The sequence below is a fragment of the Cibotium barometz genome, chromosome 1 (assembly GCF_041138505.1).
Source record: "Cibotium barometz isolate CiBa-2024 chromosome 1, ASM4113850v1, whole genome shotgun sequence".
Lineage (NCBI taxonomy): Eukaryota > Viridiplantae > Streptophyta > Polypodiopsida > Cyatheales > Cibotiaceae > Cibotium > Cibotium barometz.
The window spans coordinates 11,479,709-11,497,859 of NC_141046.1; the positions used below are offsets into that span (position 1 = coordinate 11,479,709).

Genomic DNA, 18,151 nt, shown 5'->3' on the forward strand with positions numbered 1-18,151 from the left:
CACACATACTCAACCACACACTGAATGCTCTTACCAATTTGGTTTAGCAACAAATGGATAAGGTTAGGGTTTTATCTAGAATAACAAGCACCTAAGGTTTGTGACTTTCTATAAAATTTGAGCTCGTTGGAAGTCAACACCTATATCGGTTAAATGAATTTATCACTTTCTTCCAATAAATTTATCACCCCCATTTGACACAAGGTCAAGCGGGCATGAAGGGTCCACCCCTAAGCACTCTGTCTCAGTACATAACCCAAGAGATTCGTTTGATTGCTCTGGATCAGTGCACTCACTCTTCTTCTCATGGAAACCTCGACTAGCACACCTTTCTAACAAGGAAGGCGATGATTGTTGGAAAGTGCACGCATATATAACAATACCATGCCAAAGTATAAAAAACGATTAAGATAACTACTAGGCATTCCGTACTAGCATCAAAATCAAGATTTGTGTAATCAGTTCGGATTAACGCCAAATCTAGTGTGGTTTGCCTCTAATCTCTCCAAATTAGCTTCAAACCTTGAGTTTACTTCTGAACCACCACGTTCAGTTCTAAACTTAATAGACATGTTAGAATACTCCGCTAAGCTCTCCGGCGGCTTAGAATTCTTTCTACAAATACAATCATGGTTTATAAAACTATGTTGGATCCATTGACAATAAGAAACCATGATCGTTTGGAGTGAAGTACTTGTAGTAGTAACCCCATCACATACTGGTAATCATCCACTCCTTTCCCAGTGCCTTGCAAACTGGTAGGTTCTACAAGGACATGAACTCTACAAAACTAAAAAGCCTAAGTAAAATAAAAATTTACTTTCCTTTTATGAAAGTCATTCCATACTTCCATGATTTGTATTGTAGCAACCAAACATGCATTCAAAAATGAACATGAGTGTTGGATATAGGCGAGTCTATGCTCCTTGAATATTGTAAGGCATCCCCCACATATTACAACCATCCAAAAATACTAGTCTCCTTGGTCACCAATGGTTCTATAGCATTCTCAAATTAGAAACCACTCTGTCAGCACTAGTATTTGATCATGGCTATGCTACCAAAAGCTTCTCTGAACTCTATCATTGGATTTCTTCCCAAAAAAGGCTACCAAGTGAGTTTCAAAGCTGACACTATGGAACAAGTATACCAACACTTGATCACTATATGGAACAAGCATATAAACAACCAAAGAGTCAACCTTTGTGTATGAATCTTGGTGTCCCACACCACCAAGCCCACCATGGACTTCATGAACATATGACGTCCCACTCCATCAAATGAGAATGAAGTTCATTGTGACACATAAGTCAACTCTTTTCCTTTCCTTGAGGAATGGCTACAAAATCTCAAGCATATAGATGACTACGCACCCAAGTCTATGGGTGTTTGTACTATATGAACTATGCAACACCATATATGACGTGCAGTTTATCCCAAAGGTCAACATGGCTATTGCTTCAAGAGCTATATCAAGTTCCATAGCCATATACTCAAACTAAAGTATTTAAGAGAATAATCCAACAACATCCCAATGGCCCATTACATAAACTGCTGATCAAGCCAATCTATGAAGTAACAAGGGAAGGTATAAAGACTAGTCCCAAGGTAGTTTTTAGAGCAAGAACTCTCAAGGACACTTTCATCCTTTAGAATGAAAGGAGAAATAACATAATTCAAAAAGGCAGATAGAGTAGCTTCATACTTTATTACACACCGCATTGAATAATTAGACCATGAACATCCAGGTTTCGGTAAACTCCGAATTGAAAGATCACTATGGACCTCACTCTAAGATTACTACAAATCTTAGAATAATTGATCTCTAGGACCATGCACAAGTGCTTGCATCTCTATGGACCAAGCATAATACACTTCGATTGTTTAGTAGCAAACACTATAATTATTATACTTTCAAGATACTTATTTGCAGTTTAAAATATGGTACAATTCACAAGAGCACTATGACCACATGAGTAAAATAACATCATTACTATGAGCGCCACAACTTTGCTCATCTCTACACCCACCCAGATTGTACAAGTAAGCAAATGACTCATGTGCATTCTCGCACAGTCATTTCATAAATTTTATGGCAATTGCGGCCATAAATCAAAATTCTTTTTTTTTTTTGGCTATGCAAGAACCGTTCTCATAGATAATGCTATGTGTGACTACGCACACTTGGAGCCAAAAATGCAAAATTAGGCTCCCTTGTATCCTATCAAATACTCATGGTTAACACATGGGACCATGTCATTAGTTTTTCAAAAAGTTCATTAATGATTCCTTATTACATATTAGAATGCTTGTATGCATCTATGACATACTTGCAAAAAGATGAATGCACTCACATTTCTTGTGATACCAATTTTATGTCCCAATAGCCACCACCATAGTCAAAGAGGGCCAAGAGCTCTAGTCACCACCTAATCATAGAAGAATGTGTATAAGTATCCACATTGTCAGGCTTATATAGTTGCCTGCCTACCCACACTAGCCCGGCCGCCCACGGTCCTCCGACTAGGGAGCCTCACCCCTGAACCTCGGACACTCTCGCCACATGCACTCCGGTGTGTGGATTCCATGTCTGGGCAAGCTTTTCCGCCGCTAACGGGCGACTCACGCATGCCGTTACAGGCTACGTGACACAACCATACGTCATTCATTTCCCATATCTTAAGGTTGCTACCCACACATTAAACGCAATGGAAGACAAATAAATTGACACACACGACTTTGGCACTGTAATGACTTCACATTTCCAACAAATAAGGATGAGAGCAATGGTCAAAAAATAGGACCACAAGGATGACACCAACGAAGCCGAGGGCAAGCCTAACTTTAGTCAGCAAAGTAAAGAAGAGCACAAGACACATGACTCACACAAAAGGATAAGGGCAAAGGGAAAGTGGAAGAAGGTAGTAACAACCTTCTAGAGATGCAAGCAAGTACCTCTTGGCCACTAAACCCACATGATAAGAGATCCGAGATTCAGATAACCAAACCCATAGCTAAACCCAATAAGGATCCATGGCTGACAATGAATCCTCTTGACTGGGATCTGAATGATGACTGAGAAACCCTCAAAGGAGGATGTTTATGAGTTACCACTAGAAGGTGTCAGTTTATTGTGGTGCAACAACATCACAAGGTATAATAAGATAATCTATGCACTTGTTATCCCATAGATAGCCCACACATCTACTGATGAATGGACATGCCAATATTGAAGGCTTATTTGGAAGCTAGATGGAAAGAGTGGTAGGAGAACAATCCACCAGAGCACATGAGGGCTGGTTTCACACGACCCATAAAGGAGAACTTCTACACTTAGGGCACCATACAAAATTAGCCAAGGTGGCGACTTTTCTAGTTTTGCAAGCACCACCTTTATAGAGACAGTTGGAGACATGCCCCTACTTCTTCCTAGAGGATTGATCCCTAGTACATGCCCATACCCAGGATCCATAGCTTAAGGGAGTACTCAGATAACCTTTAATACAATAAATATTTAGTAAACTTGCCGAAGTTGTCATCATTGCCACAGACCAAATTGACAAAGATGGTGATGAGACTCTTTTTGGAAGAACATTAGAACTCAGAAGATTTCCACATGCAGACGAGACTTGAAAAATTTTCATAACTCCTTGCAATAGCTGACATTTCAACCCAACTCACCGACAAATCTATGGCTACTACGAGCGGGTAGCCCACCATTTGTAGACCTTCACAGTTTTTTTTTTGCCTGAATTTTTCCAGGCAGAGATGTCCCAGATTTTCTAGCCCTAAGCCACTCCTCTGTTTTGAGGCCCTTCGTAATTTTACCATAACTTGAATGGTCCCTTTGAGAATAGAAGCTGACCTAGGCAAAGGGTTGTTCCTCCTTTTCGTACACACTCTCTGTAATCCCCTCTCCCTAGCTCTACATATTTCACATTGTACATGGCCAAAGGCCTACCATTGTAACAAAGCCGGTCCATATAAGGCTTAAGTTTGTACTGAGAACATGTTTTGGGCACCTCCCGTAAGTATGGACTATTGGCCAAAGCCCAATTGCATATAAGTGACTCGTGGAAGTGTGTAACGACACTTTTGGATAATATAATCTACATTTGAGTTGCTTGTCTTAATCTCCTCTTAGTTCTTGCATGATTTTATGTTTATGTTTGTCATTAGCTATGGAGGCTTAATATCCTCTTGATTCTTGTATAATTTCATGTTTATGTTTGTCATTAGCTATGGAGGCTTGATGAGTTACTTGCTTGCATGTGTGAGTGCTTGAGTTAGTGTGTGTGTGTGTGTGTGTGCTTAAGGTAAGCTTGCTTGATTCTTATTTATGATTACCTAGATGTGCAGTGAGAGAGTGAGAGAGAGAGAGAGAGAGAGAGAGAGAGAGAGAGAGAGAGTTAGCTTCTCTCTCATGAGTGATTAGATTATGGAAGTCCAAGCATTGGGTTGATAGAACTTGAGCGCTTGACCAACCTTGAGGTTTGCATTCCCAAGTTTAATAGTATGCTTTCATGCTATAGACTGGTTGTAATCCTTGGTGAAGACAATGCTTGTTATGAAGCTACTTCTCTGAACAATTGTAGAAGGGGTGGCTCGACTGTGTGTGTCAACGTGAGTTGTGGAAGAGTTTCACGAGGAGAAGAGAAGGTTCGAGGAGATTTGGATTTGGGGGGTGTGTAATTAGCCTTAGGACAGCTTGGATTTTACGAGGGGTGCCGAGGTGGGGCATATATATAGTTTTTTTTTTCCCGATTTTGAAAATCGGCCCTTAGTCAGTTCTACTCCTTCGCAAAATTTATGGGCGCCTGTAGAGAGGGCAAAGGAAGGGGACTCACCTCAAAAGGATCATCAGGAACAATCCTTCCCCAGCCCCTCCTCTCCAATGCAGCATCGATTGTATACAAAGAAGACCTTTACTAGAAGAGAAACTTCAGGAGAACGAGGAGAAGTGTGGGCTGTTGCAGAGGGGAAAGATAATCTCAGTTGAGCTGCATCAGGTACTTGCCTTTTTGCATCTCCCCCCGGCCCTCAGCCCTCCATTTCCTCTTTCAACTCCTCCTCCCCCAAAAAACGAACATTATTTTTTCTTTTGCAATGGTTAAAGGTGTTCCTATCCCTTGTTGAAACAAAGATAAAAACAGCAAAAATGTTACACAGGTTTGTTTTTTTTAAATTTTTTTCCTAAGTTTTTTTGCACCCTTCTTTGCAACGATCCAAGGGCGCTGCAGAGCGAGGCTTTTTTATAGAAAGCCAAGAAGGAGCAGCAGTTTGGCCAAAATATTAGATATATTTTCATTCTTTGATCAAGTAATTTGTACGTGAATGGTTATGCCCAAATGATCGCTTTATAGTGTCTTTTTTTTCCAATTAATTTGTTACAATATAATGCATTTTTCGCCCAAATATTTTGTAATATTGAAGTGATTATTTCTTTCTTATTTGTTTTTGGAAGTATGGCTATGGAGGTCACTCAAATCCTCCTCAATGCCCAGTCTCCAGATGGCTTGGTGCGTAAGGTGGCTGAAGATAACTTGAAGCAGTTTCAGGAGCAGAACTTGCCTGTGTTTTTTCTGTCGCTTGCACATGAGCTTGCTAACAATGACAAGCCCCTAGAGAGTCGCACACTTGCAGGGCTTATCTTAAAGAACTTCCTCGATGCGAAAGAGGCATCACGAAAACAAGAGCTGGTTCAAGCATGGATATCCCTTGACAGTGCTTTAAAAGCTCAGATCAAAGGGGTGTTGCTAATGACACTATCCTCACCAATGCCACATGCGAGCCATACATCTGCTCAAGTTATTGCCAAGGTTGCAGCGATAGAGCTTCCAAAAGGTGAGTGGCCAGAGCTAATAGGAGCTCTGCTGGGGAACATGGGAGGGTCTCCACAAGCAGAAAAGCCTTCCTACTTGAAGCAAGCCACCTTAGAGACTCTAGGCTATGTCTGTGAAGAGATATCATCAGACGTTTTTGAACAGGAGCAAGTAAACTCCATCCTCACTGCAGTCGTCCAAGGCATGAACACTTCTGAGACTAGTAATGATGTCAGGCTGGCTGCAACCCGAGCCCTTCTTAATGCACTTGATTTTGCACACAGCAATTTTGAAAACAATATGGAGAGGGATTACATAATGAGAGTCATTTGTGAAGCTACTCTCTCCCCCGATGTCAGGGTCAGACAGGCAGCTTTTGAATGCCTTGTTTCGATATCCTCAACATACTACGACAAGCTTTCCCCTTACATGCAAGACGTGTTTTCCATCACATCCAAAGCAGTGCGCGAGGATGAAGAGCAAGTTGCTCTCCAAGCCATAGAGTTTTGGAGCTCCATCTGTGATGAAGAGATAGAGGTGCAGGAAGAGTATGGTGCTGAATTCACAGGGGATTCTGAGGTTCCATATTTCAAGTTTATCAAACAAGCTCTATCTGCACTTGTGCCCCTGCTGTTGGAGACACTAATGAAGCAAGATGAAGATCAGGATCAGGAGGAGGGAGCTTGGAATTTGTCCATGGCAGGGGGCACTTGTCTGGGTCTGATTGCAAGAACTGTAGGGGATGATGTTGTCCCACTTGTCATGCCATTTGTGCACGATAACATATCTAAACCTGAATGGAGATGCCGAGAAGCTGCCACATATGCATTTGGATCCATCTTGGAAGGCCCTTCCCCTGAGCAGCTGATTCCTTTGGTCAATCTTGCCCTCAATTTCATGCTCAATGCCATGAAAGATCAAAACAGTCATGTTAAGGATACCACAGCATGGACTTTGGGGAGAATATTTGAGTTTCTACATGGTGTTGATGTGGATGCATCAGTTATCACTCAAGCCAATTTGCCTCTCATTCTAGGAGTCTTATTAGAGAGTATCAAAGATGTTCCAAATGTTGCTGAGAAGGTTTGTGGAGCTATATACTTTCTTGCGCAGGGCTATGAGGAACCAGGGGGTTCAACTTCACCTTTGTCACCATTTTTACAGGGCATTATCCAAATGCTCCTTGCTACTACTGATAGAGAAGATGCAGGCGGTTCACGCTTGAGGGCTTCAGCCTATGAGACTTTGAATGAGATTGTGAGGTGCTCCACGGAAGACACTGCTCCCATCGTGACGCAGCTGGTCCCAGTAATCATGCAGAAGCTCAATGGCACATTAGATATGCAAATCCTATCATCTGATGACAGAGAGAAGCAAAGTGAGCTGCAGGCCCTACTTTGTGGAGTGTTGCAGGTAATCATACAGAAGCTGGGAGCATCTGAGGCAACCAAGTTTGGAATCCTTCAGTGTGCGGATCAGATGATGGGGCTTTTCCTGAGAGTCTTTGCATGCAGGAGTGCCACAGTTCATGAAGAGGCAATGCTTGCTATAGGTGCTCTTGCTTATGCAACTGGGGTAGAATTTGGGAAGTACATGCAAGAGTTTTACAAGTATGTGGAGATGGGTCTTCAAAACTATGAGGAGTATCAAGTGTGTGCTGTTACGGTTGGTGTAGTGGGAGACGTCTGCCGTGCTCTAGACGACAAGATTCTGCCCTTTTGTGATGGTATCATGGCTCAGCTGCTGAAAGACTTGGCAAGCAACAAACTACATCGATCTGTGAAACCACCGATCTTTTCATGCTTTGGGGATATTGCTCTTGCCATTGGGGAACACTTTGACAAGTACTTAAACTATGCCATGCCTATGTTACAAGGAGCAGCAGAACTTTCTATGCTGGGTGCAAATCAGGATGACGAACTGATTGAGTACTATGGTCAGCTGCAAATTGGAATATTGGAAGCGTATTCGGGAATTTTCCAGGGCTTCAAAAATACAAAGTCAGATTTGATGGTTCAGTACTCTGGTCATATCTTGCAGTTTATTGAAAGTATTTGTGCAGATACACACAGGTATGCACTTCTATTGTGTTCACTTTTGATCTGCAATCTCAGCATGCGAACTAATTTTTTGATTTGATCAAATGCACGTCTTTCTCTTGACATATATTCCCACGTTTAGCCTCTCCTAGGGTAAGTTTTACTGTGGTAGACCTGTGTCTGTGTGGGAGTGTAGAAATAGAGAGAGAGAGTAGTGGGAGACAAAACAACGCACAGCACACAAGTAAATATGGAGGTGCATCACATTCTCCCCCACTTGCATTGTAGTTGTCCTCAGCTGCATTGCATCTCGATATGTAACATGCGGAAGCTTCGGTAACTTCAATACTCAGAAATCAGCACTCTTTTTGCGACGAAATTAATGCACAAACTGAATGAAGATGTGCAGAAAAATAGAGAGAGAGAGAGAGAGAGAGAGAGAGAGAGAGAGAGAGAGAAAGATTTTATTAACGTCTTCCAAAAGACTGAACTCGGCCTATGAGACAAATCGGAGTACCTGTATGGGGTATCCTCTGTCATCCCAACAAAATGAAAAAGTACTGAACAAAAAAGCTGAATCTGGGTGTGCAGGGGATGGAGCTCTACTACTAGGAGAATGCAAAGCTATATGCATGGAGTATACAATCATGATATGCAACCTAGCTAGCTCCATCCTTTACCATACTGGGGGTATAAAATGGTATACATCAGTGAAGGGGGTGTCCACAGCTCCCTGAAGAACATGCCTGGGTGTGCTCTGAAGCGAGCCAGTCGCTCCGCACCCTCTCTGTGAAACTGAGCTCTGATCTCTGTCATCTCTCTCTGGTATAGGCGTGGTGTCCGAAAGCCAGGTGTCCTCCGTCTCCTGCGGGCTCTAAGTGTGTCTGCTCTCTGGAGAGTAATTCCCTGTCGTGTAGGGGCTGGGAGGGGGATGGATCTCTGAAAAAATGTAGTAATCTGTGTTTGTTGCCCCCCCTCTGGAGCTGTCTGAGCCTGTAATAATGTCTCTCTGTGGCGCTCTATGTCTAGAATGTATCTCCGCAGTATGCGCTGGTCTGTTGCCTCAAAGATCTGGCGTAGGGAATGTGGCTCTCTGAATAAAATGGGATATCTCTCTCTGATGGCTGTATATGCTCTGCATCTGCATACATAATGCTCCTCACTCTCCACCTCCTCTCTGCACAATGTGCATACCCTCTCCTCTCGGGGGATCTGTGCTGCTCTGCCAGTCTCAATCTCCAATCGGTGTGATGAAACTCTGAGCTGACCGATAGCCACTCGGGAGCCGTGTGGTAAAAAGCCCTCCATGTATCTAGGCCTCTCTATAAATCCATCATCAGTGATACTCATGAAGTGATCTCTGTAGTATAGCATCTTCGGTGGAAGAGGCTGTGTAGGCGATATCCATGTCTCTCGTGTATAGAGCTGCCATAGATCCTGTCTCAATACTCTGTTCCTCTCACTATGAGAGAGACGGATATGTGGTGCATCCCTGTCATACTGGAATGGTGGTAGATGATCCATGTCTATGTCAGAATACGCAGCGGAGATGATGACCAGATCTGGGAACACGAGCAAAAACGCAGGCAGAAAAAACAGCACAAGAGAAAGAGAGTTGTAGGCGTGTAACTCTGCTCTGATATACACAAGAAGATCCCAAATATGATACAAATATGGTATGGGGGCTGGGGGCCTATATATACATCCCTGGGAGGGCAGTCGGCCAGCAGATAAAGTGCGCACGACTGCTGAATAGGTCCCACGACTGCATAAATGCAGTCGGCCAGCAGATGAATGCCCACGACTGAGGAAATCCAGTCGGCCAGCAGCCCAGTAGCCCACGACTGATGAACATATAGTCGGCCAGCATTGGAGTGCTCCTGGCATCCTCTGGCAACCCTCCCAAGCCTCAGAAAAATGGGAAAAAATAGGGGAAAAATACGGGGAGTGAGGAAAAATGATAAAACACCTGATAAGGGCGGGCACACCCACAACAAAGGCCCTGGTGTATAAAACTAGACAGGAGATGACTTCTAACAGTCTAGGCCATGCTGTGAGAACCAATGTGTGACATGTGCATACCATGATCCTCTGTCTCCTGCCTCAGCCAGCTGTCTAGATGCCTCAAAAGCTCTGTATGACAATCTGTCCTGTGGCATCTCTCTGAATCTGTCTAGCAGGCATATAGTCTGAAATATGGCCTCTACCATCATAGGAGGCGCAACAAACTCTGCTCGGATAATGTCATGAGGTACTGACGGTTTGCTGCGTATCATGCGTGCCGTCATGAGGGCCTGTGGTCTCTCTATCTATGTCCACCAATAGGTAGCAAGGCCTGGCGCCCATACTGCTGCTCCATACATCAATGCCGGTGTGACTAATGTGTCAAATAGCCACCCCTTCGTCCGGGGCTCCTGAAAATGCGCCTGGTGGCACTGTCTCTCTAGCATAGCCAATGCTGCATATCCCCGTGTCAATCTAGCTCTGGCTGCTGAACCCATGGTGAAGCGTGTGGCTGCTGCAGAGAAGGTAACCCCTAGGTACATGTATGATGTCACCACCTCCACCTGGCATCTTGCGAGAGTGAATGTCAGCTGACTCCTGCCCTGTCTCGATGTATGAAAGACCATAACCTTGGTTTTCCCAAGGTTCACAGTAAGACCCCTCTGTGTGCAGAAATCATCGAGTGCATGTAGATGTTGCTATATACCACCTGGAGACTCAGACACTAATACAATATCATCAGCATAGAGCATAATATGTACTGAGATACCTGCTAAATCAACTCCATCTCCGCCTCCCCGTGTAATGAGGTCAGCCACCTCATCAATGTATAACCCAAATAGCGTGGGGGAAAGTGGGCATCCTTGCTTCACACCAATGGTGCTAGCAATAGTCTCGGACATACCTCCTGGACATTTGACTCGCCCAAAAACCTGCTCATATAATGCATAGATGCCCCATGTCATATCTGCTGGTATGCCAAGAGATTGCAGGCGCTGAAAAAGCCTCTCTCGTGGTACTGTGTCAAATGCCTTGCGGAAATCCACAAAGCAGCAATAGAGCTTTCTCTTCCTCACTCTGGCCTGATCAATCATACATCTCAAAGTGAATACATGGTCAGTGGTAGAGAAAGCTCTCCTGAAGCCTGCCTGCCCTGATGAGCGTAAACCTGCTCGCTCAGCATATAAGCTAAGCTCTTGCTCCAGCACTGCACCATAGAGTTTGGCCAGCACGTGGCCACCATAACCGTCCTGTAGTTGCTCGGATCGAGCATATCCCCTGTTTTGTGAATCGGCACAATGGTGTGCATCGTCCACTCCGCAGGCAAACCCTCTGCTAGTGCCCTGTTAAACATGTGTGCAAGAAAAGGAGCTAAAGAATCTACTGCATATATGAGATGCTCACCCTGCAGGCCCATATGGTCGGCGGCCCGTCCATGCTGTAGGCGGCGGATAGCTTCATGTACCATCGAGTGGGTAAAGAAGCTAGCTGTGGTAGGTCGAGGCTCCTGGCTGAGGTATAGGTGGCTGCTGTGGGGCATGGTATAGACCCTCTGCATATGTGTGCCATGTCTGTGGGTCTGCAATAGGTGTCAGGATCCGGGGCTCTCTGAAGTGCCGCCATGAGACAGGGCTATCTCTACTCATGAAGAAATGAAAGATCTCTAGCTCCTGTATCTCTACGAAGGCCCGCCTTTTGCGGCGAGTAAGTCTCCTCATCTCTCTCCTCGACTCCTGCTCTGTGATGGCTCCCAAGGCTCTCTGTATGCGGAGCCGTGAGTATAGGGCTCTGCACTCGTCATCATACCATCTGTTCTGGGACATAGTCCCAGGTCTCGCAGGCTCTCCTGAGTGTACACGATGTGGGAAGCTCTGTAATGCAGCCGTGTGCAGGGGTGATGCCAGCTGGGCTGTAATGGTATCCATAGATGCCAGGGGATCCATGAGTAGGAGCCCATCCTCTACTCTGCCAGTGGAGAGGACACAGTATTGGGTCCCAAATACCCTCTGTAGGGCCCCCACTACGGATGGTGTATTTGCTTTATTAGAATGATGTAAATCTGAAAGAAAATACAGAAATCCTTGACCTTTCTTGGTTGGAAATTCCCTGCCCTTGACCTGCAGGCCTTCACCCCTTTGCTTAGCACCTTCTTGGCTTGTCTAGAAATGAGATGAACTAATGGGATTGTGGGCTCTCCTATTTATACTACCCCACCTAGAGCAGTCGGCCAGCTATGAATCTGTTAGAAGTCATCTCCTGTCTTTATCAGACACCAGGGCCTCTGTTGTGGGTGTGCCTGCCGTGTATAGGTGTTTTATCATTTTTCCTCACTCCCCGTATTTTTTTCCCATTTTTTCCCATTTTTTCCATGATGTGGGTGGCTGCCACAGGCTGGCAGGAGCCTCTGATGCTGGCCGACTGCACTCATGTGTACCAGGAGCTGGCCGACTTCATCAAGAGGAGTCGTGGTATTTTTCTCTGCTGGCCGACTGGATGTGCCCAGTCGTGAGGGCCACTAGTGCTGACCGACTGCATGATGGGGCCATATAAATAGGGCCCATTGCCCCACATTGTACTCATTCAGTTATTTCTCGGGATCTTGTGTATAGAGAAGAGTTATACGCCTCTCTCTCTCCTTCTCTTGTGCTGTCTATTTTCTGCACTCTACTTGCTCTTGTGGTCTCAAGTTTGGTTATCATTTCCGCTGCGTATTTTGACATGGTATCAGAGCCCTAGGCTCTTGATAGATCTTGGGAGTTTTCTGAGCAAGAGGGGGATAGTTAACGTTGTTGATTGGTGGACTGTTTGGACTCTTCGGGAAGAGAAGTTGCAAGAGGAAGGCGAGCTAAAGTGCTGGACAGCCACTTGCAGGTTGTTTAGAGTTTTTTTTTTCCCACCACCCACCCACCCTTTTTCAGTTACATCCCCACGATGGCAGATTTGTTAGAGATGGCTGAGAAGCATGTGAAGATCCCGACACTCCCCATGTTCCCAGTGGACCGGTAGTTGGACGAGAACAACTACGGCATATGGAAGGTTATGATGGAATCTGTTCTGGAGTCTTACGATCTCGCTGATTTTGTCATTGTTGGGGTTCCACGGCCGGAAGTAGAGGAAGGGGAGTTACTGTCGATCCGAAAGGACTGGGAGGCTCATACATAGATGTGGGATCGTGTCAACGCCAGGGTCCATTCGTTTATCTTTCTCAACTGCACACCGCAGGTAATCAATCATGTAAAGCATATGACGCTGGCCAGAGGTATATGGTAGCATTTGGCCTCTCTTTACAACAGGGTATCGCCCATGAAGAGGATTTCCTTGGAAGTACAGATGCGGGTTATGAGCCCTGCAAAGTCGTTGACGATGCGGGAGCATATTAATAAGTTGTAGGCTCTTCAGCAGGAAGTTCTTCAGGCTGGGAAGGAGATATCGTCAGAGGACATAGCCATAACGTTGGTGTCGCACTTGCTCTCTCAGTACTCAGCATTTTACTCGTCTTTGATTACCAGTTGGCAGGCTCAGCACCATCACGTGGGAGGAGCTTGTGCCCATGGTCTTGGACTAGGAGGAACGATTCATGAACCCTCCTTAGGGTGGAGGTTCGGAGGCCTTAACTGGCCAAGGGTCGAAAGGCCGTAACTCGGGCAAAGGGAAGGCTTCCTCGGAGAAGTCTTCTGAGAAGAAGTCCGACGCTGACCGCGAGAAACTAAAAGCAGAGAGGACCTGTAATGATTGTGAAAGGCCACTATTGGAGGCAGTGTCCCAAGCGGAAGACCGAGAAGGGTGAAGATTCCTCAGCACCAATCATGAAAACTCCGGCTTTTGTGCACCTGGAGGTGATGAACACCGATGTTTCATTTTCTTCAGGCAGGGAGGAGATTGGAGGATTCTCCGCAACGGATACTCGGGAGTGGATTCTAGACAGTGGTGCTTCCAGGCACATGACTCCTTCCCTTTCAGATTTACAGGATCTTTGCAGGTATTCTGGTCACCTTCTTACTAGGGATACATCCACTATCCCAGTTCATAGTGAGGGCAGGTTGGAGATAGTTCCCGATGGCAGAGGGGGGAAGCATTCCTCCTAGGTGTTGTATGTTCCGTCACTTGGTTTTCATCTGTTGTCAGTGCATCAGGTTTGCAAGACTGGCGTACGGGTGGAGTTTGATGAGCATTTTGTTACTCTCCGGGACAAAGCAACAGGCCAGGTGGTTTGGGAAGGCGGAGTGGAGAATGGAGTTTACAAGCTTTCAGCACTCTCTCTCCCAGGTCCTCAGGTTTGTGATGAGAGTCAGTCTGGTAATGGCCACTTAAGTGTGGATACGCTGCAGGTACAGGCTTTCCGAGACCAGATGGTGGATAGCTTGCCAATGGATGGCAGCAATTGGCAGGAACTCTCTAGTACTGATGTTGGTAGTTCTTGTGTCGGCAGTTGATTACTTGCAGAAGGAGGTGCATACCCTAGGCTTTGTGGTTCCGGATTCAGAGGGGGTGGTTGACAGGTTTCAAAAGGCCTTGCATGGTCTTCAACAGGTTTCCAGGACTTGGTTTTTCACCGTAACAGGTGTTGATCCTTGTGAGCAGTGTGATGCCTCTTTGACTCAGAAGCAGAATGGTTCATTGATCTTGTTGATACTACACCAGATTGGACGTGAGCTTCCTGATGAGGCTGTTGAGCTCATGGTTGCAGATGACTCTTTGGGAGGCAGGATTGCGTATCCTGTGGTCTTTGCGGCATGCGAAGGATCATGGACTCTTGTACACAGGAGGGGGATTGATTGATGGAGTCCGACTCCACGGTGGGAGTGACTCAGTTTGGGGAAAAGATCCGGACACGAGGAGATCTACTTCAGGCCCATGAGCAGTTTTATGGAGCAGTAAGAGGCAGTCATCTTTTGCCTTGTCGACGACAGAGGTAGAGTACCGGGCTGCTTGTGATGCTGCTTGTGAGGTGGTGAGGTTGCATTGCAGTATTGGGCTTCCACTGGAGGAACCCATGGTCATCTACAGGCACTTTGTTTGTGAACAGATCGTTGCTGATGACATCTTGCTAGAGTTTTGTTCGACGGAGGACCTCTTCACGAAGTCGCTATCTCACGATTTGCTCAGGCGGCACCCCAGCTCCTTGTGGTTGGTTTCACAGCCAGGAGCTGAGAGGGGGTGTTAGAAGTCATCTCCTGTCTTTATCAGACACAAGGCCCTCTGTTGTGGGTGTGCCCGCCCTGTATAGGTGTTTTATCATTTTTCCTCACTCACCGTATTTTTTCTCATTTTTTCCATGATGTGGGTGGCTGCCCCACAGGCTGGCAGGAGCCTCTGATGCTGGTCGACTGCACTCGTGTACCAGGAGCTGGCCGACTTCATCAGGAGGGGTCGTGGTATTTTTCTAGACTGGCCGACTGGATGTGCCCAGTTTGTGAGGGCCACTAGTGCTGGCCGACTCCAAGATGGGGCCATATAAATAGGCCCCATTGCCCCACATTGTACTCATTCAGTTATTTCTCGGGATCTTGTGTATAGAGAAGAGTTATACGCCTCTCTCTCTCCTTCTCTTGTGCTGTCTATTTTCTGCACTCTACTTGCTCTTGTGGTCTCAAGTTTGGTTATCATTTCCGTTGCGTATTTTGACAGAATCCAGTCCGCTAGCCCTGTTTTGTCCCACGACTGAAAATCAGCATTAAATGCTGATTTTCAGTCCGCTAGCCCTGTTTTGTCCCACGACTGAAAATCAGCATTAAATGCTGGAAAAATCACATAAAATGCTGCGCATCATTCCCTAGATGGCTGGGCATCATGCGCCTGATTCTGGATGGGCTGGACATTTTTTTGCAGACAGTCAAGGGGCTGGACAGCCTGTATGGGCTGCCCCATACCTGCCCTACAGCCATACAAAGACTGTATCTCCTGAGTGTTTGCCCTTAGCCTGCCCCTAGGGCTGTCCTACAGCCCCTCCATGGCTGGTGGGTTCAGCTAGGGCCTTCTTGGCCCTCATGGGGATGGTTCCACACTATCCCCATGCCCACACAAAGACCCGGGGTAGCCCTATGGGCTGGCCCCTTGTTCTAAACGCAAACCCTAACTAACTACTCAGTGATCTGGCATCTGGTACCATACCAGATACACAGAATCACTGACATCATTCCAGAGGGAGACTCAGCGCGGATTGGCACTGTTTCATGTGCAGGACAGTGCACACCTGACCTTAGACTCCTGTGCAGGACAATGCACACTTGACCTCGGACAACCGAGATGGATCCCTGGCTGACTCGTCCCGGACTGGGCTCACATGGGACAAGTTCACCATCCTAGGTCCTGCACCTTCTGTACAGATATGTCTACGTGGCATCCAAGTGCGGGATGCATGTGACACGATAAGCATGCAACAACGGGCATGACTCGTCCGTGAACTGTTCCTCATCAATGTCATGTGCAAGACATGCACTGGCTGAACTTAGAGCTATTAATGATGAGAGCAATCAGATAAAGATAGATCACAACCAGAGAGTAGGAGCAGGTGTTGCTGTTTTGGGCAGGTGATTGAGTGCTGTTGGACATGTGGTGCTGTCGGCTAGATTATACAGGCTTATACCAGTCGGCTGCAGCAAGATGAGTAAAGGTTTGTCCAGGAGCTGGCCGACCAGCAGTCGGCCAGTTCCAGATGTCATTTTCTAGCCTGTAAAAGGCATCATTGCTCATTTTTGTGACTCGTTCAACTCCTTATGAGTTGGGTCATAGACTAGGACCATAGAGTTAGGTTTTCTACCTTTTTGAGAAGGCAGCCTATGCTCTGCAAGGACACTTGTACCTTTTTGTACTATATGATATACTTAAAGGTCAGCTCTTTCTCTCTCTCTCCTCTCTCTCTTTTGTTTGCATTTTTGCATCAGCATGTTCGAGGATGTGTTTAGGGCTGAAAGAAGAATTCCGAGGCTTCCGCATTTAACATTGGTATTAGAGCATCAGGCTCAGCCAGGCTAAACATCGATTCAGTCTTAGATGAAGGTGTTGTCAGAATGCACAGTGGAAATGAAGACAACTGCTGTAGAGAGCAATACACAGATGAAAGAGAGAGAGAAGCTAGTGTAACTCTGCTATATACACCAATAAAATCCCGGAATACACAATGAATGAGTGTGAGGGAAAGGGGCCATATAAAGGGGTCATTTTATATGGCCCTTGGCTGCTGGTTGGCCAGCCCAAAACAGGCCGACAGCAACCTGACTGCTGACGACCAGCAGAAAAGGTTAGTTGGCCAGATCAATCCTAGTCGGCCGGCACTGAAAGGGTGGTTGGGTATTAGTAGAGCAGTCGGGCAGCCAACAGACATAGTCGGCCAGCACTTGGGGGCAGCCGACAACCCATACACAGCTCCAAATAAATGGGAAAAAATACGGAGTGTGAGGAAAAATGGGAAGACACCAAATACGGGCGGGCACACCCACAACAGAGGCCCTAACATAGTGTACAGACAGGAGATGACTGCTAACACCCCTTCTCAGCTCCTGGATGTGTAACCAACCCCAGTGAGTTGGAGTGCCGCTGGAGCATTGCCTGAGGTAGAGACTTCGTGAAGAGGTCTGCCGCATTGTCCTTCGCCGTCGAACAATAAATAAGCAAGATGTCACTAGCCAAGATCTTCTCACGATCAAAGTGATATTGTATCTCTATGTGCTTGGTCTGGGCATGGAAGATGAGCAATAGTGATACAGCTCTGGTTATTGCACTGGATGACCGTGGGCTCCTTCTGTGGAAACCCAATCTCGCCAAGGAACCTCCGCAGCCACACAACCTCGCAAGCATCACCACAAGCAGCCCGATACTCTACCTTTGTTGATGACAAGGCAATAGTTGGCTGCCTCTTGTTGCTCCATGAAAAAGCTCCTGAGCCTAGAGTAAAACTGTAGCCTGATGTAGATCTCCTCGTGTCTGGATCTCCTCCCCAATTTGAGTCACTCCAACCTTGGAGTCGAACTTGTTCCTTCGTTTCACCTCCACTGGTGTAGAAGAGTCCAAGATTTTTCGTACCCTGCAGATACGCGAGATCCACAATCCTGCGTCCCAATAAGACTTCAGCGGTGTCTGCATAAATGAGCTCAACAGCCCCACAGAAAAGTTCAAGTCCAATCTGGTGTTCAGCAACTAGATTAATGAACCAACCAACTTCCGGTACAGAGAGGCATCAATTGGCTCACAAGGATCATTCACTGTAAGTTTTGTGTTCTGGTCCATCGGTGACGTGATAGGCTTGCAGTTCTCCATCCCAAAGGCCTCAAGCAACTCATCAACATA

At 46.1% G+C, this 18,151-nt stretch overlaps 1 protein-coding gene across 3 annotated transcripts in view; it reads left to right on the plus strand.

The window, feature by feature from the left end:
* Nucleotides 1-4,378: 4,378 nt before the first annotated feature.
* Nucleotides 4,379-18,151, plus strand: part of LOC147641603 (importin subunit beta-1-like) — a 34,909-nt gene continuing 21,136 nt past the window's right edge. The window contains exons 1-2 of one of the 3 annotated variants that reach the window (XM_086793210.1): nt 4,379-5,009; nt 5,465-7,894. In XM_086793210.1, coding sequence (XP_086649336.1) covers nt 5,466-7,894 — 2,429 coding nt within the window. In that variant the 5' untranslated portion in view covers nt 4,379-5,009; nt 5,465. Of the gene's footprint in view, nt 5,010-5,245; nt 5,327-5,464; nt 7,895-18,151 lie in introns of those variants that run through there. The other 2 variants (XM_086793291.1, XM_086793342.1) reach the window with 2 other exon arrangements.